The sequence below is a fragment of the Schistocerca cancellata genome, chromosome 3 (assembly GCF_023864275.1).
Source record: "Schistocerca cancellata isolate TAMUIC-IGC-003103 chromosome 3, iqSchCanc2.1, whole genome shotgun sequence".
NCBI classification, from domain to species: domain Eukaryota; kingdom Metazoa; phylum Arthropoda; class Insecta; order Orthoptera; family Acrididae; genus Schistocerca; species Schistocerca cancellata.
The window spans coordinates 505,058,494-505,084,655 of record NC_064628.1 but is presented as its reverse complement, the minus strand read 5'-3'; the positions used below and the strand labels follow the sequence as shown (position 1 = coordinate 505,084,655).

General features: G+C 44.2%; 1 protein-coding gene across 1 annotated transcript in view; it reads left to right on the top strand.

Annotated features, from left to right (window-relative positions):
* The window catches only part of LOC126176756 (serine/threonine-protein kinase 32A), a 558,947-nt gene extending 540,378 nt beyond the window's left edge, over positions 1-18,569 (top strand). The window contains exons 9-10 of the mRNA XM_049923925.1: positions 4,694-4,831; positions 17,889-18,569. Coding sequence (XP_049779882.1) covers positions 4,694-4,831; positions 17,889-18,365 — 615 coding nt within the window. The 3' untranslated portion in view covers positions 18,366-18,569. The remainder of the gene's footprint in view (positions 1-4,693; positions 4,832-17,888) is intronic.
* The last annotated feature ends 7,593 nt before the right edge of the window (positions 18,570-26,162 follow it).

Sequence of the window (26,162 nt, the reverse complement as noted above, 5' to 3'; positions counted from 1 at the left end):
CACGTCCAGCACGAACGCTGGTCCAACTGAGGCGCCAGGTGGAAATGGCATGGCAAGCCGTTCCACAGGACTACATCCAGCATCTCTACGATCGTCTCCATGGGAGAATAGCAGCCTGCATTGCTGCGAAAGGTGGATATACACTGTACTAGTGCCGACATTGTGCATGCTCTGTTGCCTGTGTCTATGTGCCTGTGGTTCTGTCAGTGTGATCATGTGCTGTATCTGACCCCAGGAATGTGTCAATAAAGTTTCCCCTTCCTGGGACAATGAATTCACGGTGTTCTTATTTCAATTTCCAGGAGTGTATTTTATGGAGAAACGATGCCCATTTCCAAGATTATGCCAGTACACAGAATTTCAGAATATGGAAAATGGAAAATCCACTCGCACATCAACCGGTACAACTTTATTCTGCGTAGGTAACTTCGTGGTGCGTGTCGACGGCATCGTTTATCACAGAGCCATTTTTTTTTTCGAGTAGATGGGTCCTGCGGGTACCTGTGCCGTCAGTGGTAAAAACTATGCCATTCCAAATCTTCAACAACGTGAATGTATGAGCAGGATTATTTTTATGTAGCCTGGCGCTCCTCGGCACATTGCGTAGCCAGTGAGGAAGCTGCTGCAGCGGCATTTTGGAAGTGGTAGAACTATCAGTCGGCGTCTCCCTACATCCTGGCTGTCCAGTTCACCTGATCTTAATCCGTGTGACTTCTGGCTGTCGAGTTATCGCAAAGATGCTGCGTTCAGTACTCTAAGAATGTAGCTGAAATGAAGGCACGCATTCCGCAACACATTCTGAATAAAACCCCTGAGACGCTCCGATCTGTTGTGGAACATGTTGTTCCTCGATTTCAACTTGCACCAAAAACGGTGGGCAACACATTGAACATGCCTTGGCCGCTGTCATGACAGTTAACCGATATCACTGTGGCATTTTTATGTGGTTTGAGGGTTCAGGACAATTAAAAACAGATTTCTTCCATCCGATGTGGTACGACGTTGCCGGGATGGATGGGCTTTTCTAGCTAATAGTGCCACAACTATTGAAAGCCAGACTTGAGCAGTCATGCTCATTGCACAGTACCGCTGGTTTAATGTGCAACTCACTTCATAGCCGTAGTATGGCGAATCACCAGTTAAACTCTAACTTTAATCATAATCTCTTTGTATTGTAAGGTTACCATGACGAATGATCAGATATGAAGCCTCGGTTTGATTATTGGGTGTTACTTCCATGAAATTCTTTACATCAAAATTCAGTGCCAGGCTGCGACTCGAATTTGGTAATCTGGAGTATAGTTTCTCAGTTAAATCAATCGCAAACGCTACATAGACAGACTGCATTTACATATCTTATCTTCTGACACTGAAGAGAGCCGTTAGGAATCTCAGTTAGCTCATTTGCCGAATCAGAGACAGTGAAAGCTGAAGATACGGAAGATAGTCTCATTTAAGGACAATATTTTAATATCTCAACATATTGCTTGTCAAACTACCGTTGTTGCTAAAATGTAGTGTTGTACGGTGTTGTCGTTGTCTGGGAGATTGAAGACTAGACGAAACAGTGTATCTGCAATCGTTTCCATTCTTTATTGTGCGTGTTGTGTCATGCGTATAACGATACCAAGTGAGACTGGAGATAGACTGCGCTGTTTTCATTGTTAACTGCAGGGAGAGAAAGGGTGATACACGTTGCAACTACAAATCGTTTACATTCGTTACATAAGGAAAATGGAAAGGGAAATATCAAGAAATTTAATCCTTTGTTCAGATCATAGTGTCTGTTGGCTCAGTGCGATGACTACAAGCAAATACACTCCTGGAAATTGAAATAAGAACACCGTGAATTCATTGTCCCAGGAAGGGGAAACTTTATTGACACATTCCTGGGGTCAGATACATCACATGATCACACTGACAGAACCACAGGCACATAGACACAGGCAACAGAGCATGCACAATGTCGGCACTAGTACAGTGTATATCCACCTTTCGCAGCAATGCAGGCTGCTATTCTCCCATGGAGACGATCGTAGAGATGCTGGATGCAGTCCTGTGGAACGGCTTTCCATGCCATTTCCACCTGGCGCCTCAGTTGGACCAGCGTTCGTGCTGGACGTGCAGACCGCGTGAGACGACGCTTCATCCAGTCCCAAACATGCTCAATGGGGGACAGATCCGGAGATCTTGCTGGCCAGGGTAGTTGACTTACACCTTCTAGAGCACGTTGGGTGGCACGGGATACGTGCGGACGTGCATTGTCCTGTTGGAACAGCACGTTCCCTTGCCGGTCTAGGAATGGTAGAACGATGGGTTCGATGACGGTTTGGATGTACCGTGCACTATTCAGTGTCCCCTCGACGATCACCAGTGGTGTACGGCCAGTGTAGGAGATCGCTCCCCACACCATGATGCCGGGTGTTGGCCCTGTGTGCCTCGGTCGTATGCAGTCCTGATTGTGGCGCTCACCTGCACGGCGCCAAACACGCATACGACCATCATTGGCACCAAGGCAGAAGCGACTCTCATCGCTGAAGACGACACGTCTCCATTCGTCCCTCCATTCACGCCTGTCGCGACACCACTGGAGGCGGGCTGCACGATGTTGGGGCGTGAGCGGAAGACGGCCTAACGGTGTGCGGGACCGTAGCCCAGCTTCATGGAGACGGTTGCGAATGGTCCTCGCCGATACCCCAGGAGCAACAGTGTCCCTAATTTGCTGGGAAGTGGCGGTGCGGTCCCCTACTGCACTGCGTAGGATCCTACGGTCTTGGCGTGCATCCGTGCGTCGCTGCGGTCCGGTCCCAGGTCGACGGGCACGTGCACCTTCCGCCGACCACTGGCGACAACATCGATGTACTGTGGAGACCTCACGCCCCACGTGTTGAGCAATTCGGCGGTACGTCCACCCGGCCTCCCGCATGCCCACTATACGCCCTCGCTCAAAGTCCGTCAACTGCACATACGGTTCACGTCCACGCTGTCGCGGCATGCTACCAGTGTTAAAGACTGCGATGGAGCTCCGTATGCCACGGCAAACTGGCTGACACTGACGGCGGCGGTGCACAAATGCTGCGCAGCTAGCGCCATTCGACGGCCAACACGGCGGTTCCTGGTGTGTCCGCTGTGCCGTGCGTGTGATCATTGCTTGTACAGCCCTCTCGCAGTGTCCGGAGCAAGTATGGTGGGTCTGACACACCGGTGTCAATGTGTTCTTTTTTCCATTTCCAGGAGTGTATATACATTTAAACGTTCTGGACGTTAATAGAAAATGATATTGTCTTGAGTTCAACGATTACTATTTGTGGCTGGAGATGGACTGCGCTGTTTTCACCGTTCACGACAGTGCGAGAAATGGTGGGATACATTGCAGCTACTGATCCTTTACACTTCTTACGTAAGGAAAATGGAAAGTGAAATACTAAGAAATTAATTTTATTTTAAGAAATTATTAAGAAATTTAATTTAATTTTGTCTCAGCTCATAAATATTTGCAGATATCCCCAAAACAGTCATTCATGGACAAAATAAAAATCGACATACATTTCACACATTCACTTTGTTCTAAATCGTAAATAATCGCAGCTATCCATAACAGAGTCGTACATGGGGGAAATGAAGATGAACACGCTTTTTAAGCTCTGTAACTATTCTTCATTTGGTTAGTGTTTTAGAAGTACTTGTAGCCAATTTTACTTTGATTCAGGACAGAATAATTCATGTCTTTGGGTTATGCGAGTGGTGCCCATGCGCTGTCCTTTCCTTAGTTAATTTAAAAATTATCTTCGTTGTTGATACTGCACATTTAAACTCAAACAGATTTTAGAAGCGCGCACACGCATTTATACAAGGTATATCATGTACAGTGCTCATTTAGCTTGTTATATGTTCCCGTTGGCAAGCGGGTTACACATTCCACAGGCAGGCAACTCACGTAGAGCTACTTAAAGTTCTGCAGGACAAGGTTAACGAGTTGAATTCTGTTTGCATATTCAGCTGCAAGCAGAAAACAAAGTTCGCCCTGTCAGAAACAGTCGAGGAATTTAGTTAGGGAAATCCGCTTTTTGATACAGACCTGAACTACACGTACCTAGACGTAAGGGGCAAAGCAACGAACACTATTTGTATCAGTAGCCATATTTTTGTTATTGTGGTCTTCAGCCCAAAGACTAGTTCGATGCTACTCACCATACTGCTCCATCTGCGCCAGCCTCTTCATTTCCGAATAACTACTGCAACATACATACTTCTGAATCAGTTTAAAATTACGTAAATTGCGATACACTATGATTTAGTTAGCGAAGCGGTGCACGTGGGAAGACACAAGACTCAATTAGTAAGAGTCAAAATCCATTTCTCGTTCGTTTTCGTCTTTCGTGGTTTCTCTAAGCAATTCTCACGAATGTTAGAAAATTCCATGCCTGACTTCCCTCGCCATACTTTCTAATGGAAATGATACTGTATCTCCCATAACGACGCTATCAGTTACATGTTAATCACTAATCTTCATTTGCTTTAGCATAAAGTTCTGTTTACTTGCCCTCAGCTACAAAATTCTCGGTGATGAGTTAAAGGTGTTTTTGTCTGCACATTTGCGTAAATGTATCGATACCGTCAAGGTCATTGGTCTTTAAAGAACTAAGTCGTGACACGTAAATTACATTATAATGAAACAATTATTTTATTGCAGAAGGACCATCTCAACTGCGATCCTACTTTTGAGCTGGAAGAGATGATAATTGAAACCCGACCACTTCACAAGAAGAAAAAGCGTCTTGCCAAGCAGCGCTCTTTGCGAGAGATGCAGGGGTCAGTGAGTGTTGATATGGTGAGTTTTGGAATGCACATATGTATAACTCAAACATGGATTTTTCATTCAGACTAAATTCTAATATGGAAACAATTATCCTACCTAGTAGTTTTGTATACACCTTACGGTTTGTGGCGGAGGGCGGCTCTGGTACCAATTATGAGTTCCCCCTTTTCTGTTCCGCTCGCTAAAGATGCGTGGAAGGAGCGCCTGCCTTAAGCTTCCGTAGGAGCTCTCACACGTCTGTGTGTTTCATCGCGGCCAGATTCGCATTACATTATGGTGTGCAGGTGCTTTTCACTTCTTCACGGATGTACCTCACTTTTTTTTGGCGTTAGTCTTCTCACTGGTCTGATGCGGCTCACCAAGAATTCCTCTACTGTGCCAACATTTTTATCTCAGCGTAGCACTGACAACCTACGTCCTCAATTACAGGGTGACAATTATCGAACTACATGAAAAAATACGCAAGTTAGTTACAAACTGCGTGGTGCACCCACCATATTCATCATGTAAACGTCACTAAATGTATTCGGATTTAGGTTATGACACGTCAGATATGCCTACCATCATTGGCGATGATGTGAAGCAGAAAGTGTCGGAACATCGATGCTGTCGATGATCTCCTGAATAGTTGTTTTCAGCTCAGAAATGGTTTTGGCGTTATTGCTGTACACCTTCCTTTAATATAGCCCTACATAAAGAGGGGCGTATGTTTTTCTACCAAGGGGGAAGTGACAATGAGAAAAAATTTAATAATCAACGAAAGGATAACGGTCTAAGAGTCACTGCGTGGCATATAAGAAGCTTGAACGTGGTAGGAAGCTAGAAAATCTGAAGAGGGAAAACAAAGGCTCAATATAGATATAGTAGGGGTCAGTGAAGTGAAATGGAAAAAAGACCAGGATTTATGGTGAGGTGGGTCTACGGTAATATCAACAGCAGCAGAAAATGGTATAACGAGAGTAGGATTCGTTATGATTAGGAAGGTTGAGCAGAGAGTGTCTTATTGTGAACAGTTCGGTGATAGGGTTGTTTTTATCGGAATCGACAGCAAAGCAACACCGACAACGATAGTTCACATATGTCGACGTCGCAAGCTGAAGATGAAGAGATAGAGAAAGCATATGAGGATATTGAAAGGCTAATACAGTACATAAATGGAGACGAAAATCTAATATTCCTGGGAGACTGGAATGCAGTTGTAGGGGAAGGAGTAGAAGAAAAGGTTACAGGAGAATATGGGCTTGGGACAGTCTTTCAGACTTAGTTCCGTAACAAGTTTTAGATAGTAATAGCGAATACTCTGTTCAAGAATCACAAGAGGAGGAGGAGGTGGTATAAATACTTGGAGAAGGCCAAGTGATAATGGAAGACTTCAGTTAGATTACATCATGGTCAGACACAGATTCCGAAATCAGTTCTGTATTGTAAGGCGTACCCAGGAGCAGATATAGACTCAGATCATAATGTAGTAGCTACGAAGAGTAGGCTAAAGTTTAGCGGATTAGTCAGGAAGAATGCATAAGCAAAGAAGTGGGATACGGAAAAACTAAGAAATGACGAGACACGCTTGAAGTTCTCTAAGGCTGTAGATACAGCAATAAAAAATAGTCAAATGTGCAGTACAGTTGAAGAGGAATGCACATCTCTAATAAGGGCAATCAGAGAAGCTGGAAAGAAAAACATATGCACAAAGAACATAACTGTAAAGAAACCATGGATAACAGAAGAAATACTTCAGCTGATCGGTGAAAGAAGGAAGTACAAAAATATTTAGATAAATTCTTAAATACAGAAATATAAGACGCTGAAGAACGAAATAAATAGGAGATGCAGGGAATCTAAGACGAAATGGTTGCATGAAAGATGTGAAGAAATCGAAAAAGAAACTTATTCGGAAGGACTGACTAAGCATATAAGTAAGTCAGAAAAACCTTCGGTGAAATTAAAAGCATGGGTGGTAACATTAAGAGTGCAACAGGAATTGCGTCGTTAACTGTAGAGGAGAGAGCAGATGGCTGGAAAGAGTACATTGAAGGCCTCTATGAGGGAGAAGATTTGTCTGATGCGGTAGAAGAAGAAACAGGAGTCGATTTAGAATAGATAGGGGATCCAGTATTAGAATGAAAATCAAAATCAAATCAGGCAGAAGGGATAGATAACATTCCATAGGAATTTCTAAAAGTATTAGGGAAAGTGGCAACAAAACGACTATTCCCGTTGGTGTGTAGAATGTACGAGTCTGTCAATAAACAGTCTGACTTTCGGAAATATGTCATCCACACAATTCCAAGACTGCAAGAGCTGCCAAGTACGAGAATTATCACACAGTCAGCTTAACAGCTCATGCATCCGAGTTGGTGACAGGAATAATATACAGAAGAATCGAAAAGAAAATTGAGACGGTGTTAGATTATGATCAGTTTGGCTGCAGGAAACGAAAAGGCACAAGAGAGGCAATTCAGACGTTGTGGTTAATAATTGAAGCAAGACTAAAGAAAAATCTAGACCCTTTCATAGGATTTGTCGGTCTAGAAAAAGCGTTTGACAATATAAAGTGGTGCAAGATGTTCGAAATTATGTGAAAAATAGGGATAAGCTATAGGGAGAGAGGGGTAATATAGAATATGTACAAGAAACAAGAGCGAATAATAAAAGTGGGCGACCAGGATAGAGATATTCTCGGATTAAAATGGGTGTAAGACAAGGATATCGTCTTTCGCTCCTACTGTTCAATCCGTACATCGAAGACGGAATGATGGAAGTAAAACAAAGTTTTAATAAAATTCAAGCTGAAAGTGATTCCATTCGCTGATGACATTGCTATCCTGAGTGAAAGTGAAGAAGAATTACATCATCTGCTCAATGGAATGGACGGTCTAATGAGTATAGAATATGGACTGAGAGTCAATCGAAGAAAGACGAAAGTAATGAGAAGCAGCAGAAATGAGAACAGTGAGAAACTTAATATCGGGATTGATGATCACGTAGTAGATGAAGTTAATGAATTCTGCTACCTGGGCAGCAAAATACGCAATGACCCAAATGACGGACGGAGCAAGGAGGACGTCAAAGGTAGACTAGAACTGGTAAAAAGGGCATTCCTGGCCAAGAGAAATCTACAAGTATCAAACATAGGCCTTAATTTGAGCAATTATTTTCTGAGAAATGTTTAAATTTTTGGTAAGTTCCTATGGGATCAAACTGCTGAGGTCAACGGTATCGGTCCCTAGGCTTAACACACACACACACACACCCCTATGCCCGAGAGAGGACTCAAACTTCCGACGGAGGAGATGGGGGGAGAAGGGGGCAGCCGCGCGAACCTTGGCAAGGCGCCTCACACCGCAAGGCTACTCCGCGCTTCTTATTTTCTGAGAATATACATTTGGAGCACAGCATTGTATGGTAGTGAGACATGGTGTGTGGGGAAACCGGAACAGAAAAGTATCGAAGCATTTGAGATGTGGTGCTACACACGAATGTTGGAAAATAGGTGGACTGATAAGGCAAGGAATGAGGAGGTTCTGCGCAGAATCGGAGAGGAAACGAATATGTGGAAAACACTGAAAACACTGACAAGGAGAAGGGACAGGATGATAGGACATCTGTTAAGACGTCAGGGACTCTCTTCCATGGTACTAGAGGGAGCTGCAGAGGGCAAAAACTGTAGAGAGACAAAGACTGGAATACATGCAGCAGATAATTGAGGATGTATGTCGCAAGTGCTACTCTGATATGGAGAAGTTGGCACAGGAGAGAAATTCGTGGCGGCTGCATCAAACCACTCAGAAGAATGATGACTCAGAAAAGAAAAAGAAATAGGGGTGAGATGCAGGTCTTCACCAACAATTTGTCGCATGTCTCGCTGTTAATTCCCAACTGCTGTGCTGCTTGTTCGATAGTTTTCTTGGAGCTGGTTTGAAGCACAGCGCCTATGTTCTAAATGTTTTCAGGCGTTTTCACCCTTTTTGGACGACCGACATTGCGAACACTGTCATCACGAACTCTACCTATTCTCTCAAACTTGGGAATCAAATTCTTGATTGTTAGTACAACTGGATCGCTTATCTCCAACTTGAACTCGGTTTCAAACTTCCTTCGAGTCGCAGTCGGGTTGTTATTGCTCGTCTAGTATTCTTTCACAAGCACTAAACCCTCAGGCACGCTGTACCGTGACATTTTCACTTGCAAATGCCCGACAACAAGGTGCGTGCGCATGCGCACACTAATTCCCATCACGCTCCATGCCCACCCGTGCAGTTTGAACGTCCTGATGGAATCTGTTCAGAAATTATGATGGTTTTATTTCATATAGTTGTGAAAAATTATCACCCTGTATTTGCTGTATGTATTCCAATCTCTGTCTTCCTCTACAGTTTTTGCCCTCTACAGCTCCCTCTAGTACCATGGAAGTCATTCCCTCATGTCTTAGCAGATGTCCTCTCATTCTGTCCCTTCTTCTTGTCAGTATTTTCCACATATTCTTTTTCTCTCCGATTCTGCGCAGAACCTCCCCATTCCTTATCTTATCATTCCACCTAATTTTCAGCATTCGCCAGCCGCACCACATCGCAAATGCTTAGATTCTCTTCTGTCCTAGTTTTCTCACATTCCACGTTTCGCTACCATAAAATGTTGAGCTCAAAAAGTACATTCTCAGATTAAAGTCTATGTTTGATACTTCTCTCGGCCAGGAATGCCATTTTGCCAGTGCTGTACTGCTTTTGATCCCTTCCTTGCTCAGTCCGCCATTGATTGTTCGAAAGTGTGTGAAATCTTATGGGACTTAACTGCTAAGGTTATCAGTCCCTAAGCTTACATCCTACTTAACCTAAATTTTCCTAAAGACAGACACACACACACCCATTCCCGATGGAGGACTCGAACCTCCACCGGGACCAGCCGCACAGGCCATGACTGCAGCGCCGCCATTGGTTATTTTGGTGCTTATGTAGGAGAATTCCTTAACTTGGTCTACTTCATGATCACCAGTTATGATGTTAAATTGCCCTCAGTTCTCATTTCTGCTACTTTTCATTACTCTCGAGTTTTACTCTCAATGCATATTCTATACGCATTAGACTGTTCATTCCATTCAACATGTCATGTAAATCTTCTTCACTTTGACTGAGGATAGCAATGTTATCAGCCACTCTTAACATTGATATCGTTTCGCTCTGAATTTTCATCCCACTCTCGAATCGTTCGTTTATGTTCGGCACTGCTTTTGCGACGTAGAGACTGAACATTAAGGACAAAAGACTATGTCGTTCTCTTATACCGTTTTTAATTCGAGCACTTCGTTTAAAGTCTTCTAATCTTCGCTCTTGGCTCTTCTACATACTTTATATTACCCGTCCTTATTGTATCTGGATTTTGAACATATAGCACCATTTTACAGCGTCAAACGCTTTTTCCATATCCTATGAATGTGTCTTAATTTTTCTTCAGTCTTGCTTCCATTATCAACCAAAATATCAGAAGTGCCTCTCTGGTCCCTTTTCTTTTCCGAAAACGGAATCGATGTTCATCTGATAGATTCTCAGCTTTCTTTTCCATTCTTTTGTATATTACTCTTGTCAGGATGCACATTTGTGAAGCTGATTGCATGATAGTTCTCGCATTTGTCGGCTTTTACAATCTTGGTAATTGTGTGGATGATATTTTTCCGAAAGTATATCGCCAGTTCTCATACATTCTACACACCAACGTGAATAGTCGTTTTGTTGCCACTTGTGGTTTTAGAACTTCCATGGAATCCATCCTTCCTGCCTTATTTGATTTTGAGTCTTCCATAGCTCTTCTAAATTCTGATCCTAATACTGGATCCTCTATATCTTCCCTACTGACTCCTCTTTTCTGTTCTATCACGTCAACGTATAAGTCCTCCGCCTCGTAGAGGCCCTAAATATACTCTTTCCACCTATCCGCTTTCTCCTCTGCATTGAACGGTGGAATATCCGTTTTAATGTTACCCCCCTTGCTCGTAATTTCATAGAATGCTGTCTTGAGGTGTCTGTATACTGATTCAGTCCTTGCAACAATCATTTCTTTTTCGATTTCTCCACTTTTTCATGTGGTTATTTCGTTTTAGCATCCCTCAAACTTCACCTTCACCGCTAGAAACGGACCGCACGGCAATAGGGTTTTTGTAATTTTTTACATGTATTGTCCGTGAAGCTCTGACCTCAAATACACCCTAAGTTAAAAAAAAAAATAGAACATTGACGCACCACGAAGGAATTATCGTAATGGGGTGGCAGTTATTCAACTTGATATTTGTAATAGAGTTGTTGCGTGTCCTCCTGAGGGATATCGTGTCAAATTATGTTCAATGACCAAGATAGGGTTTGGCAAGTACAAAGACAAGCGGCCCATCTCTCGCTATGAGCGGGCGGGTATTGTCTTACTGAAACGTGAGGGCAACAAAAAGGGGCGTAGAATATGTTCGACGTGTCGCTGCCCTACAAGGATGCCACGGATGACAACCAAAGAGATCCGAATGACACCCCAACTGTCAATCTTCGACGTGGGGCTGTGTGACGGCCGACGTTGATTGTGGTATCCGACCCGTCCCAGGCGTTTCCAGACACGTCTTCGGCCTGGAATCTCATGACTGAAAAAGAATTGTCTTCAGCGATGAGTCCCACTTCCATCTGGCCCCGATGACCAGCGAAGGACCCTCCAAGTACCTTTGAATTTTTCACAACCTAACGCACCAATTGGACAGAATGTGGGGCGATATCCCTCGTGAGGACATCCAACAAGTCTATCAGTAGATGCAAAGCCCCATATCTGCTTTCATAAGTGCCAGAGGTGGGCTCACGCAAGTTTTTGCAGCTCCTTCTCTGGAATAAATAATCCAGTTTTTTCTGAAACTGTATCCATTTGTTAGTCTGTACACATGTACCGATTTTCGTCTCATACGGATAATTTCTTCGTGGTGCGTTGTTTGTTTTTATCTTGGAGTGTACATCTCCCCCAAAACAGTCCGATGTAACTTTTAAAATTACCTGACAACATGGATTTGAAGTTTTCCGGCCATTTTGATTATGGTAAACTAAGAGGGTGAGTTCGAGTCTCGGTCCGGCACACAGTTTTGATCTGCCAGGAAGTTTCATATCAGCGCACATTCCGCTGTAGAGTGAAAATTTCATTCTAGAAACATCCCCCAGGCTGTGGCTAAGCCATGTCTCCGCAATATCCTTTCTTTCAGGAGTGCTAGTTCTGCAAGGTTCGCAGGAGAGCTTCTGTGAAGTTTGGAAGGTAGGAGACGAGGTACTGGCAGAAGTAAAGCTGTGGGGACGGGGCGTGAGTCGTGCTTGGGTAGCTCAGTTGGTAGAGCACTTGCCCGCGAAAGGCAAAGGTCCCGAGTTCGAGTCTCGGTCCGACACACAGTTTTAATCTGCCAGGAAGTTTCATATCAGCGCACACTCCGCTGTAGAGTGAAAATTTCATTCCAAGAGGGTCCTTTCAACTAGCAGCGTTGTCATATGGTCTAGTGCTCGCTCAGTGTCTGGGGGGAGGTACGGTTTCGATTCCAGATACAATAAAGAATTTTAGACAAAGGTAAATGTTCTATGAGCGTTTTCGTGAAGAGCAGAATACATAAAGCGCACGAAAATGGTAATCGCTAGAGCGATTCTCGTTTCGGTCATAATTTTTTCGTATTTTTTCCGTCGAGTTCGAATACCTTCGTCAACTGAATATAAAATTCATCGAATATATGGTAACTAATACATTCAATTGCCATTTTCATGAAAAAAACATGCCTTATTATTCATAATTGTTTATTGCACATAAAAGTCCAGGTTTCGTTGCAAAAAAAGTTTCATTATATTCCATGTTTTATAAAGAATTTTTAATCAATACTGTACAATTAAAGAAATCACAAATTAAATTTTATCCACCTTTTTGTATTTCATACTTCATGTAAATGCTCAGAGCACATGTAACTTGCTTTAAAAACTTCATTCTACCAGGATTCAAACCCAGCCCACCTCCCCCAAATGCTTTAGGCGAGCACTCTACCGCAAAACCACCTCGCATGTAGAAAGACCACTCCGACAGTTTAAGCTACTAAAAACGGCGGGAAACCTACAAAGCTGCTTCTCTTTAGTATTTCTGTGAGTTCCGTCGAACTGCTTCGGGGGAGGTGTATTTGCGTTCTGAGCTTCATGTACCATAAATATAATAAGTTACCAAAATCAGTTTTCCCCTTGTAAGTACTGGTGTAATCGAACTGACGTCTTGACGTTTCTTCTATTCCCAGTGTTTGTGAGACCATTAGCGCAGAGTGCAATAGGATATTAGGTAGCACCTCCTCCTCCGCCGACTATCATCAACATTAGGGCCTAGCTAAACTTTAGAACGAAAAAGAATTTTCCCTGAACGCTTTTATTTTCACAACGACCAAAGATAAATAAATTTAGTTTTTGCAAGTGTTTTACTAAACCATATACGAATTAGACAATGAGACAATTGGTACACCTTATTTTTATCATCATCTTTTGTGGTATGATATAGCAAATTTCAGTGCATCGTGAGTGGTATCTACAACTCCTTGTCAGGAAAGAAAACTAATTGTCTTCATCGAGGGTAGTGATATGTTTCCGCTACACCATTCGTCCCCCTAGAGTCACTCGCTGCACCCACACCCTGCATCCCCGTTTAAAGACAATTATTTTATAAGGCTTGCACTATACTGAGGACTGCTGTTTGTGAATCTTGTGACTGCCAGACTCCTTGGTTCTGAGCTCACAAAAATCGGAAGACTTCAGGCAGCCGATGCGTTTTATCCTATCACTGGAACTAATAATTATAATAGTAATACAATGTAGACCCTACAGCAGTGTAGTAGCCATTACATACAAGGGTCATTGTATAAGTCATAGCAACTATGGTATATTTTGCGATAATGCGACAACTTGAGGATCTCGCGACAGTGTATATCTGAATGCCTCCAGTACAGGAGGTCACGGTAAAGTTGAAATGAATCACACTCGTTGGAACTTCGGGTCAATTCATTGTGCACTAGTACAAATGGAACAAAAATGAATCAGAATCAAATGCTGTGCTTCAAATCGGTTTCCCAGTGCATACGCACAGCGTTTACAATGATGGAGTAGGCTATGAATACCTTTGGCATTGCCATCAATGTGTGTCACCTGTCGTCGAAATGCTGCAAGGACATTCACCCTATCTGCAAAACGCCTCCCACGCAGTGGTCTCTTTAGTTGTGGAATGAGGTCCAAGTAGCGTAGACTAAGGTCTGGTGAGTAGATTGGATGAGGGTGGGGGTTGGGGGGGGGGGGGGAGGTCGGCAGATCCATCCCGTAGCACGTTCAGCTCATACTGAATGTTTCAGGCGCTGGTACCGAGCCATCCTCGAATGCGATTGCTTGATTTCAGTAATGTCTGCCGCGGGCTTTCAAATGTACAGTATTTACTCTGATTATGGTAATGCGAAACATTCGCTCGGTATACCATAGTTGCCGTGAATTATGGACCTACCCTCGTAGCTACTGTTGTGTTATGCCGTCAGTTAGTTCGTTTGTGTGTATACAGGGATTTCCGTAAGAGCGTCCAAAAATGTAACAAGGCATAGAGAATTCTCCATTGACCAAATTGAAGCAAGGAAGCAGGGCTCGGAGAAGTCAGCTTAAGGAGATATGGAATTAACCCTGTCTACCGGTTTGTCTAACAGTATTACTGTTTTCCAGCCTATTTGCAACTAGAACGTGTACAAGTATACACGTACTGTGCTATTTATTTACATGTAGATTATTTATTTCCTGCAAAGAGACAAGGAGGAAGAGCCTGATTATCAGGAAGCCATGTTGCAAGTTTCGTTTACTTTACTTCTCTATAAAGTGGCTCTGTTGTACCGTATTTACATTGTCCGTGACACAACGTGCTATGAATCAACGACAGAGTCATTCATTGCCGGCCGCTGTGGCCGAGCGTTTCTAGGCGCTTCAGTCCGGAACTGCGCTCTGCTCTTGTCGCAGGTTCGAATCCTGCCTCTGGCATGGATGTGTGTGAAGTATTTAGGTTAGTTAAGTTTAAGTAATCCTGTCGAGGGGATTGTTGACCTCAGATGTTAAGTCCCATAATGCTTAGAGCCATTTCAACCATTTTTTAACTCATTCATTACTCAGTGCTATTCAGAGAAGTACAGTACAACACGGTGGAGCAGTACCGGTACAGTATTTCCTCGTCGCTGGATTGGAAGGGAAGGTCCTGATCCAACGTCTGCGAGGTCATGTGATCTCAATCCCCTTTATTATTTCATACGGGGATTTCTAAAGTCACTTGTGTGTGAGATCGCAATGGATACGGACATGGAATTAGTTGCCTTAGTTGTAGCTGCCTATCATGTGCTTCGAAACACCAGGGATATTTGTCAGGGTGCGTCAGAACGTTGTTCGCCAATGTCAAGCTAGCACTGAGGTTGATGGCCGTCAGTTTCAGCACATTTTTTAAGATACAGTAGAAATGGTACATTCATTGTGTCGATGATGGTATTTGCAATTAACTGATATAAAGAGGAAAGTACACAGTAGTATGATTTTATTCCTATTATCTCCCTAAGAAAGTTTCTCCGACCCCAGGTTCCGTACCTCATATTGTTCAGTGGCGCATCCTCTACGTCCTGTTAAAATTTCTCACGCACTTACGGAAATACCCTGCATGTTATTTATATGCCTCAGTGTTACTGTCACCGGCCGGAGTGGCCGTGCGGTTCTAGGTGCTGCAGTCTGGAGCCGAGCGACTGCTACGGTCGCAGGTTCGAATCCTGCCTCGGGCGTGGATGTGTGTGATGTCCTTAGGTTAGTTAGGTTTAACTAATTCTAAGTTCTAGGTGACTGATGACCTCAGAAGTTAAGTCGCATAGTACTCAAAGCCATTTCAACCATTTTTTGATAATGTTACTGTCAAAAGTGCCTGATACAGCGACTGTGTGTAATGGATGGACTTCGTAAGGAACAAGTTGTCTATATGTTTATTTGATAGGCTGTAACCTCCACCATATTGTGCCACACGTTAAGGCTAGTATTCGAAAAAATGTAATTGTTGGTAAATTATCCACCTAGCACTGCAATCTTGCAAAGTAGTGGTAATAATAATGACTTCCAAAAACAATTCAGTTTGTTGACCAAAACAGTAGCGAAACCTTTAATGTTTATCCCTCGGAAAATGTAATTTTACCTCTTGAAAGTAGCTAACCAAAATTGTTTCCTTTTTTTATTGTGATTGTATCATTGATAAGATTGTTCTAAATTAATTATTCAACTAAACTGCGTCTGACTGCGTCTGTGAACTTGTTTCTTGCCCTCCTCCATTTTGCCAGAAATGCAACACGTATTTGACTCAGCAATCAAGTTTAAGAGAATAATGCCGTTTGTGCAATGGAATTAATATGGTACTGGGAAATTAACTTTTGGCCCAGATGTTTACTTAATAAAAATATATCTTGACTTGAATAATGCTAGTTGCGCAATGGCATAAAATTAGTTATTTGAATTAACTTTGCTCGTTAGTTCGACCAAAATCGATTTCAAGCCATGAATTGCACATATATATTGCATAGAGGCCTCATTTTCTTTACATTCTTTCACTGGTGGGAAACTTTACTTTACTACTGATTTTCGTATTCAATATTAGCTAAGGACTTGGATTATGATTCAGGCTGTTAGATTTAAACACAATGTTGATCTCAGTATATATTTTGGAAAATTTTTTGTAAGAGTGATTTGTGCTACAAAAATGTTTGAAATGGTAGGTTTTGTGTATGACTAAAAATTTTAACAATATATATATATATATATATATATATATATATATATATATATATATATATATATATATATAGGTTTTGTGTATGACCCTGATCAGACCATTTCAAACATTTTGTAGCACGAATCTCTCTGACAAAAATTTTTCTAAAACGCTTACTGCGTCAAACCTTGGACATACAAATCCTAACTCTGAACATTATCTAACAAAAACCAGTTTGAAATGATTATACAGGGTGGTCAGAAAATGTGTGAAATGCTTGTATGGATGTTACAGGGCAGGTTGTACTGAGACATAGATGTTAAGAAAAAAATTCGATTCGTTGCGCCGTTTCCGGGTTATTTAGCATTGAAGTTAGCCAATCAGATCGTCGGCGCGTAAATTCAAGTTTCAGCTAACGAGACAAAGCACTCGTTGGGCAACACCGCCCCAGGCAGGCCGCTTGAGTGTGAGCGCGCGACGCCCAGATTGGCTAAATTCTACACTAAATAACTCGGAAACGGAGCAATGTATCGAATTTTTTCTTAACATTTATGTCTAAGTACAACCTGCCCTGTAACATCCCTACAAGCATTTCACACATTTTCTGACCAACCTGCATATCTTCGCTCAAACTCGGGACCTTTGCCTTTCGCGGGCAAGTGCTCTACCACCTGAGCTACCCAAGCAAGACTCACGCCCCCTCCTCACAGCTTTACTTCTGCCAGTACCTCGTCTCCTACCTTCCAAACTTCTGGAAACATCCCCCAGGCTGTGGCTAAGCCATATCTCCGCAATATCCTTTCTTTCAGTAGTTCTGCAAGGTTAGCAGGAGAGCTTCTGTGAAGTTTGGAAGGTAGGAGACGAGATACTGGCAGAAGTAAAGCTGTGAGGACGGGGCGTGAGTCGTGCTTGGGTAGCTCAGGTGGTAGAGCACTTGCCCGCGAAAGGCAAAGGTCCCGAGTTCGAGTCTCGGTCCGTCACACAGCTTTTTTTTTCACGCGCGCGCCCGGCCCTCTTATCCATCAAAGATCCTCCTACTCAAAGATATTATACTCATTCCACCTTGCGGTTGGCAACTACCGATTTTATTTTCTGGAGCTACCCTGATCAGACCTTAGCACATACCTTTCACTCTCATCAGATAATTACCCCCAGATTGGGAACCACTGTTCTAATGTGAACACTTCACCATTGGTCGGTAACGTCGCCTGTCGTTATGCCCCATTCCGATGGTGTTTATTCGGCCTTAACAGGACTAAAACGATAGGTACCTCGCGGTCCGTTTCAGGTTGACTGCGACCTGCCAGCGGAGAATCAGCTGAGTCACGTCCCGGAGTTCAGAGTGTACAACCGCGAGAGGGTGCTGGCGATGGAGCAGAAGGAGAAGGCGTGGGAGGAGGAGCTGGCGGCGGCCATGGCGGCGTCGGAGGCGGTCTCCGCCGTGGTGCCCGCCGCCGCCCTGTCGCCCCACAGCGCCTCATGCCCGCGGCTCGACAGCACCGGCGCCCCCGGCTCCGGCAACAACAGCAGCAGCAACGGCAACGGCAACAACAACAGCAGCAGCAGCAACAGCAGTGCGGCGCAGCACGGAGAGCAGCCGCGGGCGCGCTCGGGGTTGCTGCACCGCCACCAGGGCGTCAGCTTCGACGCCGCCATGAACCACCTGCACGACGCCAAGGCGCCGCACCCGGCGCAGCAGGGCGGCAAGGGAGAGCGCGGCAGCGACGTGCTGCGGCCCGCGACCACCACACCAGTCTGCCAGTGACCGCGCCTCGCGCTCGGCCTCAGCTACGAATCTTCCGTCTGAGTCTCCACGTCTCCCCGCGTGGGTGAGCGTCGCCGCGGTTCCCGCAGTGGTGCCGGAGTAAGCTGACGTATTGTGCGGTGCGTGCTGCAGGACCGAGGACACTCATTCGAAATCTCAGTAAGGAGAGGCGCTCTAAAATGGAAGACTGAAAACGAATTCACTTTTGACACTCGAACAACATGTATATACATGTGAATGAAAATAAATGTTTCATCTTTATTTTTAGAACAGCATTTTATTCGTGATAAAACTCAAAAAAGTGGATTGAGGGGAAACCGCAACAGAAGAGAATCGAAGCACTTGAGTGTGGTGCTACAGAAGAATGTCGAAGATAAGGTGCACCGACAAGGTAAGGAATGACGAGGTTCTGCACAGATTTGGCGAGGAAACGAATATATGGGACACACTGACAAGAAGAGGCAACAGGATGAAAGGATTTCAGCCAGTAACGAGCTGATAAGGGACTTACACTCTGCACGCACCAGCAGGAGTGGGTTATCCCGGATGCGTGCTGTAGCCCTACTAGCAACGTTCGGTTTAACTTCTCATTCGACATGCTATTAATGTCATTTAAAAATATTCATTTATCCCTTCTGAAAAACTGTAGTTACTTTCATATCTCGGTAGATAAACAGATTTAGGATATTTATCATGCGACGAAATACATGACTTTTTACAAGTTATTGTTTGCAAAAAACACGTTTCTTGAACCGTTTACGAAATTTGCGGTTGATACAACCACATGGTTTACGACGAGCAGGACGAAGTACCGGTCGCGTCGAGAGCAACCCGCGCGCGGTCACGGCACAGCCCGTCCGCCGACGTACCAGTCAATATCTCGAGAACGGTGATAGCTATCGATCTGCTCTCAGCTTTAAAAACAATTTCGATATGTTGACTAAATTTCATACGCAATAATGTATTACCTAAAATGAACTGTACGCAAAGTCCACGCAATGCGTTTTTACCCCTGCACACTCATTAAAATTTCGTGTAAAGGTTTACGTAAATGCGATACAGCAAGTAACCACCACGAATAACGAAAAGAAATTCGGTTCTTTATCGAGAGAAGATATCAGGCTGTAACATGCCCAAGAATCAAATTTTTCTACCGAATAGTTTCCTTGGAATCGGATGATAAGTATTTCATAGCTGCCGCCGCGTCCGCGCCAGCGGTTCGGCGAAAGTTCGCGTGGCCCGGGGTTCCGTACCTGACGTCACGCTCAGCGCGGTCTGTGATTGGCGGCGCGCACCTGGGGCGCGTCACGCGGCAGCGGAAGCGGTTCGACATGATCAAACCGCGACGCAGAGCCCGCCGCGCCGTGCCGCTGACGCCGTTTCCATGGCAACCACGCCGCTGACGCGCGGTTTTGACGCGCGGCAGCCCTAGTGGGAACCGGCCTTTACTCTGGTGAGTCCGGGCCTGACGCCGAGCCAAGTCGGGCGGGTTGCCTCACCGATTCGCTAGGCGTTCAGCGGCCAGTGCGGCACTGTTTCCGAATTTTTTCAAACTGTTGCATCCTTGAATTATTAGCCGATCGAGATGGCATCGCCTACAAGACCTGGCATTGTGGTATTGATCCGAGGACCCAAAGTAGACCTACTTATATATATAGTAATATGCCATTTACATTGTATACACGCTCCTGTAGAAAAGTTAGTAATGATGAGAAGATACATGTATGGATTTACCGATAAGGTAAGGAATCACGAGGTTCTGAACAGATTTGGCGAGGAAAGGAATATATGGGACACACTGACAAAAAGAGGGAACAGGATGAAAGGACGTCATTCAAGACACAACGGAATGAGTTCCACGGTACTAAAGGGAGCTATAGAGGGTAGGAACTGAAGAGGAAGAAAAAGATTTAAGCACATCCAGCAAATAATTGAGGATGTAAAAAGAAGTGATTTCTGGCGTTCCCCAAGGTGGTGTTATAGTCCCTTGCCTGTTCTTTATCTACATAAACGATATCGGATACAATCTGACCAGCCATCTTCGGTGTTTGCAGATGACACTGTCGTTTATCGACTAAATAAAGTCATCAGAAGATCCAAACAAACTCCAAAACGATTTAGACAAAATACTTGAGTGGTGCGAAAAGTGGCAGTTGACTCTAAATAACGAAAAGTATGAGGTCATCCACATGAGTGCTAAAAGGAACTCAAACTTCGGTTACACGATAAATCAGTCTAATCTAAAGACCGCAAATTCAACTAAATACCTAGGTATTACAGTTACGAACAGCTTAAATTGGAGGGAACACATAGAAAATGTTGTGGGGAAGGCTAACCAAAGACTGCGTTTTAGTGGCAGGACAATGGGAAAATGTAACAGACCTACTAAGCAGACTACCTACACTATGCTTTTCCGTCCTCTTTTAGAATACTGCTGCGCGGTGTGGGATCCTTACCAGACATGACTGACGGAGTACATCGAAAAAGTTCAAGGAAAAGCAGCACCTTTTGTATAATCGCGAAATATGGGAGAAAGTGTCACAGAAATGATACAGGATTTGGGCTGGATATCATTAAAAGAAATGCGTTTTTACATTGCCACGGAAACTTCTCACAGAATTCCAATCAACAACTTTCTCCTCCGAATGCAAACAATATCTTTTGACACCGACCTACATAGCGAGGAACGATCACCACGATAAAATAAAGGAAATCAGAGCTCGTACGGAAAGATACAGGTGTTCATTCTTTGCGCGCGCTATAAGAGATTGGAATAATAGAGAATTGTGAAAGTAGTTGGATGAACCCTCTGCCAGGCACTTAAATGTGATTTGTAGAGTATCCATGTAGATGTAGATGTAGATGAAGATGTAAGTTCGAAGTTCGGTTCTGAGATGAAACGATTGGCACAGGAGAAGAATTCGCAGCGGGATGCCTCAAATTAGTCAGAAGAGTGGTGATAAAAAAAAACCTCTGATAACGCCATCGCGTTGTTGTTCTTTTGAAACTTCATAATTAATACTCTAACAGGCACTCCACAGACATTCCAGAACTTCTGTTATCATTTTGGTAACTGCCGTCTGCTTCACGTCTGCTGTGCAGCGAGCTACATTAATTTAAGTATTAACTGTATTTTTCTTACTTGTCACTTCTTCTTCCGTGTGTTTTTGCTTTTAGGAAGCTTTAATTGTCGAGTGCTAGTTATAGTGTTCCATAGATTTCGTGTTTGTTTTGAATACAGTCGGAGTCCCTTTAGTCAGCCATAGTGCCAGCAGTGCTAGTGTTTGTTTTCAATACAGTCTAGAGACAGGTAGTGCTATTTTCATTGTTTTCTACGAGAAGTGTCTAGTAATCACAGTTTTGTCAACTATCAGCCGCTTTTAGTGAATTAGCAGTCTAGTTAAAAGTTGATTAACTCTCTACAGTAAATTGATTTCTTAGGATGGATTGGATGTGTGACTGCTGTGTCGCGAACAGCTGAACGTGTTGATGGCCGCGGTCAGCCGTCTTCAGGCTGCTGCCTCGGAGTGTAGCGGCAGTGGGGAGTCTGGTGCGTCGCATGGTTCACCCCAGGTGTTACATGCTTTACCCACTGCACCTGCTGCCGAGACAGCTTCGCGTGCACCGGGCGCGGTTGGGCCACCCTCTCCCTAAGGGGAGTGGCGGGTTCAGCGGCGTTCGCGGCACGCGAGGCGGAGGATCAGTGTGGAGGCTGGCCGTGTGTGTGGACATAGGGACGCTCTTTTAGCAAGGTCCGAGCAGGCACACGGGGGGAGGGGTTTACGAGTTATTGGGAGCTCCAACGTTAGGCGGGTGATGGAGCCCCTTAGGGAAATAGCGGATAGGTCGTGGAAGAAGGCCAGTGTTTGCCTGCTTGCCGGGGGGTCTCATCCGAGATGTGGAGGAGGCCTTGCCGGCGGCGATAGAGAACACTGGGTGCACCCGACTGCAAATTGTTGCTCGTGTCGGCACCAATGACTCCTGCCGTCTGGGTTCAGAGGTCATCCTCAGCTCGTACAGGCGGTTGGCGGAGTTGGTGAAGGCGGAAAGTCTCGCTCGCGGGGTGGAATCTGAGCTAACTATTTGCAGTATCGTTCCCAGAACCGATCGCGGTCCTCTAGTTTGGAGCCGAGTGGAAGGCTTAAACCAGAGGCTCAGACGATTTTGCGGAGACCTGGGGTGCAAATTTCTCGACCTCCGCTATCGGTTGGAGAAATGTAGGGTCCCCCTGAATAGGTCAGGCGTGCACTACACGCCGGAAGCGGCTACAAGGGTAGCGGAGTACGTGTGGAGTGCAAATGGGGGTTTTTTAGGTTAGAGAATTCCCTCCCTAGGCCTGACAAGACGCCACCTGAGACGCGGCAAGGTAGGAGTAGGCAAAATGCAACAGGGAATAACAATATTAATGTGCCAATAGTAAACTGCAGGAGCGTCTATAGAAAGATCCCAGAACTGCTCTCCTTAATAAACGGTCACAATGCCCACATAGTACTAGGGACAGAAGGTTGGCTGACACCAGATGTAAACAGTAATGAAATTCTAAACTCAGATTGGAATGTATACCGCAGAGACAGGCTGGACAGTGAAGGTGGAGGCGTGTTTATACCGATAAGAAGTGCAATAGTATCGAAGGAAATTGACGGAGATCCGAAATGTGAAATAAGTTGGGTGAAGGTCACGGTTAAAGCAGGCTCAGACATGGTAATTGGATGTCTCTATAGCCCCCTGGCTCAGCAGCTGTTGTGGTTGAGCACCTGAAGTATAATTTGGAAAATATTTCGAGTAGATTTCCCCACCATTTTAGTTCTGGGTGGAGATTTTAATTTGTCGGATATAGACTGGGAGACTCAAAGGTTCATAACGGGTGGCAGGGACAAAGAATCCAGTGCAATTTTTTTAAGTGCTTTATCTGAAAAGTACCTTGAGCGGTTAAACAGAGAACCGACTCGTGGCGATAACATATTAGACGTTCTGGTGACAAACAGACCCGAACTATTTGAAACAGTTAACGCAGAACAGGGAATCAGCGATCATAAAGCGGTTACTGCATCGATGTTTCAGCCGTAAATAGAAATATTAAAAAAAGTAGGAAGATTTTTTTGTTTATCAAAAGTGACAAAAATCAGATTTCAGAGTACCTGATGGCTCAACACAAAAGTTTTGACTCAAGTGCAGATAGTGTTGAGGATCAGTGGACAAAGTTCAAAACCATCGTACAATATGTGTTAGATGAGAATGTGCCAAGCAAGATCGTAAGAGATGGAAAACAGCCACCGTGGTGCAACAACCGAGTTAGAAAACTGCTGCGGAAGAGAAGCGAACTTCACAGCAAACATGAACATAGCCAAAGCCTTGCAGACAAACAAAAACTACGCGAAGCGAAATGTAATGTGAGGAGGGCCATGCGAGAGGCGTTCAATGAGTTCGGAAGTAAAGTTCTGTGTACTGACTTGGCAGAAAATCCTAAGAAATTTTGGTCTTATGTCAAAGCGGTAGGTGGATCAAAACAAAATGTCCAGACACACTGTGACCAAAATGGTACTGAAACAGAGGATGAAAGACTAAAGGCCGAAATACTAAATGTCTTTTTCCAAAGCTGTACTTCCTTCTCTGGATTGTCGCACAGATGACAAAATGGTAGATATCGAAATAGACGGCAGAGGGATAGAGAAACAAAATCGCTCAAAAGCGGAAAGGCAGCTGGACCTGATGGGATACCAGTTGGATTTTACACAGAGTACGCGAAAGAACTTGCCCCCCCCCCCCCTTTCTTGCAGCGGTGTACCGCAGGTCTCGAGAAGAGCGTACGGGCCAAAGGATTGGAAAAGGGCACAGGTCATCCCCGGTTTCAAGAATGGACGTCGAACAGATGTGCAGAACTATAACCTATATCTCTAACGCCGATCAGTTGTAGAATTTTGGAACACGTATCATGTTCGAGTGTAATGACTTTTCTGGAAACTAGAAATCTACTCTGTAGGAATCAGCATGGGTTTCGAAAAGACGATCGTGTGAAACCCAGCTCGCGCTATTCGTCCACGAGACTCAGAGAGCCATAGACACAAATTCACATGTAGATGCCGTGTTTCTTGACTTCCGCAAGGCGTTCGATACAGTTCCCCACAGTCGTTTAATGAACAAAGTAAGAGCATATGGACTATCAGACCAATTGTGTGATTGGATTGAAGAGTTCCTAGGTAACAGAACGCAGCATGTCATTCTCAATGGAGAGAAGTCTTCCGAAGTAAGAGTGATTTCAGGCGTGCCGCAGGGGAGTGTCATAGGACCGTTGCTATTCACAATATACATAAATGACCTTGTGGATGACACGGAAGTTCACAGAGGCTTTTTGCAGATGATGCTGTGGTGTATCGAGAGGTTGTAACAATGGAAAATTGTACTGAAATGCAGGAGGATCTGCAGCGAATTGAGACATGCCGCAGGGAATGGCAATTGAATCTCAATGTAGACAAGTGTAATGTGCTGCGAATACATAGAAAGAAAGATCCTTAATCATTTAGCTACAATATAGCAGGCCAGCAACTGGAAGCAGTTAATACTATAAATTATCTGGGAGTACGCATTAGGAGTGATTTAAAATGGAATGATCATATAAAGTAGATCGTCGGTAAAGCAGATGCTAGACTGAGATTTATTGGAAGAATCCTATGGAAATGCAATCCGAAAACAAAGGAAGTAGGTTACAGTACGCTTGTTCGCCCATTGCTTGAATACTGCTCAGCAGTGTGGGATCCGTACCAGATAGGGTTGATAGAAGAGACAAAGAAGATCCAACGGAGAGCAGCGCGCTTTGTTACAGGATCATTTAGTAATCGCGAAAGCGTTACTGAGATGATAGATAAACTCCAGTGGAACACACTGCAGGTGAGACGCTCAGTAGCTCGGTATGGGCTTTTGTTGAAGTTTCGAGAACATACCTTCACCGAGGAGTCAAGTAGTATATTGCTCCCTCCTACGTATACCGCGCAGTGACCGTGAGGATAAAATCAGTGGGATTAGAGCCCACACAGAGACATACCGACAGTTCTTCTTTCCACGAACAATACGAGACTGGAATAGAAGGGAGAACCGATAGAGGTACTCAAGGTACCCTCCGCCACACACCGTCAGGTGGCTTGCTGTGTATGGATGTAGATGTAGATGTAGACTTTAACGTAGCATCGGCAGCGACGTCACTAACATGGGAAATACGTGGTTTTGAACGCTCACAATCACACGAAAATGTGCTTAGAATATAATCGTGGGTCCAAAGAACAGTAGTATGACCCATTAGCATGGAAAACTGCGTGTCTCATTGCAAGTGACATTTCACAGCTTAAAACGGGAACTTTGGTTAAGCAAAGAAATAAAATATCGCTGTAACAAAACCAAGAACACCTATATTTCAGTGTGATGACTTATTGCTTTATTTCCCTCTGCTTAAAATATGTACGCCATCTGAAAAACAAGCTCATTATACTGATTTGATAGAGCTGTACAGCAGTCTCCGAAATATAGGTGTGGTATTTCCATGACTTAGCCAAAGAAAAGTGAAAGAGAACAACATGCACTTCATGCACTTCTTCACACCGAACATCATTCCTGCACTCAAGGAGTCCACTCACAAACGTCGCACTAATTATATTTTCAAAAGCTTATATTCCTCTGTCAGTGTCGTAATCTGCCTTTCACTAAGTTACTTGTGAATAAACTTCTTCTTCGGTGTATAAAATTGTTTGTTACAGCAAGAGTGATGTCTGATGATGACTGACGACGGTACAGCGGTCCTTCTCACGT